Here is an 8,777-nt window from a genome sequence, read left to right as displayed (position 1 = left end):
CTGACTATATATCCTTGGCTGATTCAGTTCAGTGCAAGTCATCAGAGTGAACTCAGAAAATGGCAAAGAATGTACATAGTTATGTTGTGTTGTTCAACATATGTGGTTATACATTAAAATAAGTTGTAAGAATCCTCAATATATTTTTCTCAATAAATATAATGGGTAGATCATTTTGACTTGGTCATTTCAAAAGTAGCTCCCATGCTGAAAAAGTGTGAGCACCCCTGATATACAGGATGGTACATAACTAAATCCGTAAAAAAATGCAGTAGAGTGGACTCCTCCTACAGCTGAAATTCCAAAAATGAAGAGTAAATATTAGATTTTGCATCAGGTATTGCATTTACCAAGGAAAAAACTAAATCTGACAGATTATCTCATAATTACGAGCTACTGATCTTGTAATTATGAGATCTTATCTCATAAGTATGAGATCCTATCTAAATATGTTGTTATGATTACTTGAGCCATCTCTTAGAAAATTGGTCTCCATGATTACTTCTTAAAAATATCTGCATCTGTTTCCCTGAACGGTTCTCTGTACCGAGGTCTGACCTGATACTCGTTGGATCTCCGCTCCTGTTTTTCACTTCATCAATAAGTACCCAGCTATAACCAGGGATTACTACTTGTGGAATTAGCATGCAGCCATATGACCATACGAGAAAATCTGTCAACAGCTCTGTTAATACAGATTCTGTATGGTTTTAGTTTTTCATTTGAATCGATATGCAACATAATGTTGGGACCTGGTCATTTTAAATGATTCTGAAGGCTCAGCTGTACTCCTTGAGGATTTAGGATTTTAAGAAGATACCGGCAGACAGTCTTTGGTTACCCCACCATTACAGCTGGAATGCATTTAAGATGGTGGGAGGATCATCCACCACAGACAATATAAGTAAAAAAATTCCATTAATCTACACCATTTTGGTGAGTATAGTGGGACACGTGAGTAAAAACACCCAAATGCAATCTATGTGAATATGATTGATTTTTTTTTCTGTTAGATAAAAATAAATAAATAAATACTTTTAAAGACTGACAGGTTTGAATGGTAAAAAAACCCAAAAACTTTTCAAGCTATTTAACACAAACGAGATATAAATTTGGATAAAGTCATGTAGTTGTCTCACTGTTCCAAAAAAAACAGCAAGGCTATATCAATGCAGAAAGATAACAGAATATCATGCAAGTATTTTCAGTTTTATGCTGAGAAAGTAAAGTGCTAAATGGGTGGATAAAGCCCCTTTCACAACTTAACGATTTAGACGAGTGTATGCCTGACAAACGGAAAATCTAGCAAAAACGCTGGCATACGTTGGATAAGTTATGGGTACGTTTTGTATAAGTTATGAGCATTCTGAAGTATGCTGAAGCACTCTGAAACACACTGGCACACGTCAACATACAGTAAGTACGTCGAGTAATTTTCAGCGTGCTTAAAATTTCCCGACCTATGCCAGCGTATGCCATACATGGGCCATAAGTTACAGGCAGGTCATTGGATCGTTGACATTAGTTAAGTGTAAGTTATTCATAAGCCGTGCTGCTTTTGCTTTTCACAAGGTGTGAACGGGCCCTTAAGCAGCCCACTTTTCATTCAGTGTTGTTGATAATGCGATATTATGTGGAGCCTTATTCTCTTAGAGCCTCTTGTAACTTAAGTGGATAAAGCCTTTGCTTGTGGACAGTTTTGGAACACTATCAATGAATCTGTCTTGATCCTGGCACTGATGGCTGGCCTGATTGCTCATTCCACTCACCTGTTTAACTCTGCCCAGTTTCTCATTACTGCTTACCTGATCCACCTGTTTTCAGCTCCTATATATACTGTGTGTTTTCCAGCTACCAGTGCCAGAATATTCAAGCTGTTTGGTGTGAATAGGGTGACCAAACGTCCGTATTTCCCGGGACATATCCGTATTTCACATCCTGTCCCAGGTGTCCCGGGTTTTTTTTAGAAAGTGAAATTACGGTACCTTAATTTGACCATTAAATTTACAGGGGCTAGGGCACTGCGCATGGTGCTGCGTGTGACGTAATCCCTGAGACGCGTGAGTGCGGGCAGCCCTGTTCTTAATCAGAATATAGATTGCGTGGCTATCAGTACGCCAACAACATGCCAAAGCGCAAATGTATGTTTACCAACGATTTACAAAAGAGTTTCCCCGCTTTCAGACCGGGTCGAGACAAACGGGAGGCCTTGTGCACATATGTCTCGGTGTCCAATGGAGGTGCAAGGAATCTGAAAAGCCACCTGGACTCCGAAAGTAAAGATAGTCTATTGATATGTTTGTTCATTTTTGATACATTTTGAATAATTTTTGCTACACAAGAGGTATTTTTTGTTAATTAGCTCATTTGTGAATTTATCTTTTCCAATATCCTACAGAACAGACATTATTTCGTTCATTACTGAGGCTGAGTATCATCTGTTATTGGGAGTTGAGAGTTATTGTTAGCTTTTATTGTTAAGTGAGGGATGTTTAGATGAGACATTGTTTCTTTCATTGTGCTTTTCATTCATTGTGCTTTTCATTCATTACAGGAATTGTTAAGAATTTTTAATAAATACATTTTGAATGAAATTATCGTTTGTTATTGGATTTATTGCTGTTGACTTTTGCTGAAAAGCATTTTTTAATAAATCAACTGTAAATATCATGTTATTGTAGGATTACGTAGGTCTATGTTAAGTGTGTGCATGCCACAGACATCTCTATGCATGGGAACAGAGATCTGTTTCTGTCCTGTGGATCCCAAGTTTTGCTTTGCTCTAGTCTGCTCTTTAATCTGCTCTGTTCTGGACTGATTCCTGGATTCGGCTGGCTCACCAAACTTGGACTGTTTTTCTGACATCGGCTTGGATTCCCCTTTTGTACCTCATCGGCTTTCTGATCTTCTGGTCTGTGAACTTGGTTCTGCTACGACTTCGGCTTTGGACATTCCCTTCAGGACTCTGTTGCTCCTCGGCCACGGCTTGCTTCAGCTCCACTCAGAAACAGGATCCAGTTTATCCGCCCCAGCTGACGAGCAGCCATACTGAGTGTTCAATAAAGGCTAGTTTTGAACTATCCAGATCTGTCTGTTTTTGAATATTGGGTCCAAGGTTTTGAACTCATTACAGGATGTATGGAGCACTACATCATCTCTCCTCTCAGTATGAGTGAAAAACCAATGTCAACATTTCGCTTCCCAACCAGTCTCTCCCACTCTGTACCTGCAGCAAATCAGAAAGCAGCCCACATTCTGCTGCAGACAAAGTGAGATAATGAAAAGTTGCTTTGATCGATGGAGTTCTAGTAGCATGCTGTCTTAGACTGCAAGTAATGTTAAGATGTTACCAATATGTTAAAAGAAATTTACTGAAAAAAATAACTCTGTTGCTAAAGCAGTTATTAGGAATCCAGTTACTCCCAAAACTGGTAATAATACGACTATAACCAGTTATCCCCGTCTGGTTCATAGAGTCACTGGCTAGGCCCTTATGCTTAGAAAGCATCTGGTGAAAGTGCAGAAGAAGGACTCTGTTTTAAACGGGGACATCCAACCAAACCAGAACCTTCAGAGTCACCAACCATCTGCTGTGGCCAACTGGGGGTGTGTGCAGTGATGCAAACGAAGTTCTGTTTTTCTTCAAGGTTCACAAAGGTCTCAGTTTGTTCACTATGCTCCATTTTTTGCACGGAAACTTACATTTCAAATGATATTCTTTCAGGATGGCATCTGGATGTGGAGTGACGGTTCTAAGTTTGTCTCTGCTCCCTGGGCTAAAAACGAACCAAACAACTTTGGTGGAGATGAAGGGTGCATGGACATCAGTAAGTAATAATTACTTAACCTGTTGGAGAGGCATTTATATTTCTGTACAGTCTCCATATCCTGAATTTCATCTGCTGCTCATAATGTTCTGTTGCTAACCAAATTATTGTACATCTTTATTTCAAAATACATAAAGGATCAAAAACAAAGGTAATTTTACAAAGATTAATATACAGGATTTGTGTTTTTGTGTTTTTACAGAGAACGGTGATGTAAATGATCAAAGCTGCACCGATAAGCTTCCCTTCATCTGTGCCACAGTCCAATAACTGGTCTTCTTCTGATTTCCTGCTTGTAATGTTAATTTCAACTATATGTGAAGCCTTGATTACACCACTGCTGGAAAACTACATGAAAAATTTGTTGACCTTTAAGTTGATCACTTCAATAAACAATTATCTTTTTCTGCAATCTGATTGTTCAATTTAAACGCACAATGGGTAATCTTCAGGGATATCTAATGGTCAAACAACAGCGACATGAATGGTCCGCTCGTCCTACCCACCACGTGGTTTGGGATGGCCTTTAATGTGGTGGACCCTCGGAGGGAATGTCCAAACAGAGGGTTGGTGTTTAGGGGCCAGTTTGGGATTCAGACTCAGTCTCTAGATCCTATCCTTGCCTGGCCATTGTTTCTTCCTGTTCATCTCCCTGGCAGCTCCTCTGATGTCACACAGTCCTCCTCATGGTTGGCTGCAGCCAGGCCAGCTGACAGCCTTGACTGGGCACGGGACAAAATCTAAAGAACTGACAAATGGGGGTCAATTCATATTTTGTATAGTCTTGATTGATCAATCTTTGAAAGAGTTCTTGCCTGAAATGTTAAATTTTTTAAGTAACGTTTTATGGAAGCAAGAGAAACATATAATAGTTAATTAAAAAGGTGAAAAATATTTAATTATTTATCAAGGACACAAACAATTAGATTTATTTATTGCATGTATCTCAAGTAACATTTAAATATTTACATTTACAAATAAAGATCTTTCCAGTTTTTAATTTATGAAATATGCTGCACACTTGGCTTTCCAGACCTGCTCTAGTCACATTTTGTCATGATTTTCTTAAGGGATCTGACCCACATGCAGTAAACCACTCAGAGAACCAGGGTAAAAGTTTGAACAGGTTTATTGATGAAACCAGTGGGGTGGGTTCAGGAATCACAGTGAACTGGTGAACTGGAACTGGAGAGGGAAGGGAAGTATCAGTGGTTAGTTCAGGATCCGTGGGAACTTTGAACGATGACTTGGAGAGACAGAGAAAACGGGACTCACATTAGTGGAGAAAACTTTCCTCCCAGAATCCAGTCGGAGTGGGTTTTTCCAGAGGTTGAGACTCGTTGAAGGGCGGACAGGTATAGACTTGGGTAGACCCAGAGGAGCTATTGAGCGGCCTGTCACTTGGGAATCCAGGAGGACTTGAACAGAAAACGTGAAGGTTTATCCCCTGCTCAGTGTGAGACTCAAATAATCCTTCCAGGGGGAGAAGGCCAAACATCCAGCTGGCAGGAGGGCTTCCTGCCGAAAGGGCAAAGACAAAAACTAGGTTAAGCTCAGCGAAAAACAAAAACTAAGTTAGACTCAGCAAAACTCAGCTTGGCTAGAGTACCCAAAACTGGCAAAAAATCTGGCGTGGAGGTAGTGACAGTCCATGGCTGAAATAGTCCTCAGTGATGAGTCAACCAGCCGCAGCTGTGTGAGAGGACCAACGAGGACAGGGCACCACCTGGTGGTGGAGGGAGAGAAAGACACAAAACACAACCCACACCAACTGGATTCCTACACATTTACATATTTTTACTTGTGTTACATGTTTAAATTTGACCACAAAATGTTCTGGTGACTGTACACTAGGATTATCTATTTATTCACTTTAGACACAGCATTGTTGCAGCTATGACGCACCATAGTCAAATTCAAAACTTCACAAGCTCTTTACAATACCCATTGGTCCGGTTTTATTATAGCTTCATCTAGCAAGAGAGGGAACAAAACCTTGACAGAAACTGTTGAGTTTTTTGCTCCATCAAAGCATTTAAGCTATGACTGCCTATTGAGGCTTTTGCAGTTGAGGGCGATCTAAAGTTCTGTTCGATCTAATGCTGTTCCTGAGGGTTGAGGCAGGTTCTTCAGGTGAGAGACGCTGTACCATTCATGTTAAAGAGATGGAGCTGCTGCCGACTGTGCACAGAGGGGTAGATGCAGTTCTATATTTTCCTGTCTCCACCAGCAGGACAGCCAGCCTTATGCATATCAGCTTTACAAACATCAGAGAAACTGCGTCTGTGGCATAACCAGTTAAAAGGAATGGCTGGTGGGGGTACTTCCTAATACTTCAGTGGACAAACTTAAGAATAAAGCTCCAAATCTTTAAGGAATAATATTTGTGGCAAAATATGAAGGGGGTTCACCATATACAGAAATTTTCAGTCAGTCAAAAACACAAATATATAGATTGAAGAACTAAATATGACATAGGATAAAGTAATATTCGTATTGGGTGTAGTCTATAAAATGTTCATGTTGACTCCATTTACTATATTGTTTTTATTTTAAGAATATGTTTGACAACAGTGATAAACTAGATGAGAACATTTATACACCGTGAAACAATGAGATAAATTTTTTTATTGAACATTTTGAAAAGAGCAAGGAGCCGTTGGCTTTTAGCCAAAGGAGTTTACACTGTTGTCATAATCTTGTTTTGAATCAAATGCTCTCGTGTTTTATTTTAAGCAACACCACTTGCGATATTCAGCTATAACGTGTGAAGTAAGGAATAAAAGGACAACTCTCAACTTTGATAAAGATAACACATCTCAAGTTTCACATTTAGTAGGTTGGAATTGAGGCCGAATGAACTCCGTGTGAGCTTCCGGTACAGCTACATTGGCACGACACCGGTAGTTGGCCAGCTCAGCCCAGTTATGGAGCCCTTTCTCCCGGTGTTCTCACACTGATTCCCCTCTGCTACTGCCTGAGCTCAGGAACAATGTCTCCCCTTCCCTCCTGATCCCTTCCAGGTGATTTGTCTCCCTGTTTTGGGCACTCTGACCAAAAATAAACATGGGTCGGGGGCAGCAGAAAAATTTGAGTCCTCTCAGAAAACCCCCAACAAAAAACAGAACCAGCATTTTGAATTGGTCATCTTCATAATAACCAGGCAGTTGCCGGTGTAAGTCTAGTTTTTATAAATAATATTTCATCCTTTTATTAGTATGTATAGGATTGTATAAAGGTTTAGAACAGGGGTCACCAACGTGGTGCCTGCGTGCACCAAGGACCACATGGGGTGCCCTCAGCATCTTCTTAAAACAGAACAACTCACCAGTGGACTAAGTTTGAAATTTTATTTTATGCTGCTGCTCTTTTTTTTTTAGTCTGGGTGACATTCTGAACTTAGTCCTGCCCACAACATTTGAGGTCGGGAAGTTCGGTCTGGCATTGCTCCATAGTAGCGCGAGTATTCTTGCACAATATCTGGCGGGCCAATCAAATTGTCAGGGCGGGCTTTATACGATGATGGACAGATGATCAACAGTAACGTCACCAAAGCGCGCTTGGGTGACAACAACAATGGCTGCCGCTGGAGAGTTGAGGTGAGTAGATTCTGCTATTAGGTCTGTTCTAGAAGATATCGACAGCAAATTAATTTTAAAAGAGGAACAGAGAAACGCGATCAAGGCATTTGTTGAAAAGAAAGATGTTTTTGGCATCCTTCCTACCGGATTCGGCAAAAGTTTAATTTATCAGCTGGCTCCCTTGGTCGCTTAACATACACTCCGTTGCTCTTATTGGTTGTAGGTCTATCAAATTGAGTGCAGAGGCATTTTTTTCCTGGTTCGTTCGAAACACGCCCCATAATCACAGCTCTATGGAGCAGAATCAGGCTCATATTCTGACTACAATTGAGTAGGACTACGTCAGGCTATTATTTTTTATCATATATAGAGCATTTCATTATATCAATAATTTTGGACATTAAAGCATTCATAGAGATTTCAATTGCCTAAAAGAAAATTAGAAATGAAAATAATCAATAGAAATATGTTTATTACCTATAAAGTTAAGTTGAATGCTGACTCTTCCAGTTTATAGGTCAGTATTGGTAGCCCGTCCTATGATTAAGTACCCATGAAGTAGCCCTCAGTCCTAAAAAGGTTGGTGACCCCTGGTTTAGAACAAGCTTCTGATGTGTGTGGATGTGAGGAGGACGAGGAGGAGGATGGGTTGTTTTGAATAACAGCAGCACATTTAGCAGTGACCCTTTTCTCGGCCTCTGCTGCTATTTTGGGGCTAAAGAGGATTATCTTCTTAAACCTGGGACCAACCAGTGTTGCCAGTGAGAATAGCTTATCTATGTGATGATCCTGGCACTGGAGGTGACTCAGTCTGCTATTATCACTCTGGTTCAATCTCCACCCCCTTTGCAATCATCTCTACTGGTTTCACTTGTCACCACCTGCATATAAGCTCCATCCTGATGAGTCTCCAGTGCCAGATCGTTTCAAGCCAATCCGGTGAGAACCTTCCAGCCTGATTCCTGAATACCTGTCTGTTTGCCTGCCTGCCTGCCTGCCTGTTATAGATCCTGTCCTGTCCCCTGATTTTTGAGTCTGCCTGACCCCTTCTTGGATTTGTCTGCCTGCCTGAGACCAGCTCTGTCAGTCTCTGGATTCTGGATTGATAACCTGTGCTTTGATCCGCTTCTGCCTGTAAGTTACTGAGCCTGCCTGCCCCCCTTAATGTTCTGAGATACATGGAGATCGAACCTGGATCTGAAACTGGACCAACCTGGTGGATATTCCCTCTGCTCATCTGCTGGATATCTTAATCAATCTCTGGACACACTACCTTTCCCTGGCTTACCCTCAGAGTCCGAACTCCATGCGAAGACAGGTTAGTCCATCAGACAGTCTCAGCTCAAACCTGCCAGTGCTGCCTCTAACC

General features: G+C 40.9%; 1 protein-coding gene across 1 annotated transcript in view; it reads left to right on the top strand.

Moving 5' to 3' along the window:
* LOC107080689 (ladderlectin-like) overlaps positions 1 to 4,314 on the top strand; it is a 7,846-nt gene extending 3,532 nt beyond the window's left edge. The window contains exons 4-5 of the mRNA XM_015368894.1: positions 3,725 to 3,827; positions 4,030 to 4,314. Coding sequence (XP_015224380.1) covers positions 3,725 to 3,827; positions 4,030 to 4,097 — 171 coding nt within the window. The 3' untranslated portion in view covers positions 4,098 to 4,314. The remainder of the gene's footprint in view (positions 1 to 3,724; positions 3,828 to 4,029) is intronic.
* The last annotated feature ends 4,463 nt before the right edge of the window (positions 4,315 to 8,777 follow it).

Source organism: Cyprinodon variegatus, unplaced genomic scaffold, assembly GCF_000732505.1.
Source record: "Cyprinodon variegatus isolate N-32 unplaced genomic scaffold, C_variegatus-1.0 Scaffold2222, whole genome shotgun sequence".
Taxonomy (NCBI): Eukaryota; Metazoa; Chordata; class Actinopteri; order Cyprinodontiformes; family Cyprinodontidae; genus Cyprinodon; species Cyprinodon variegatus.
This window is presented reverse-complemented; position numbering and strand designations above follow the sequence as displayed.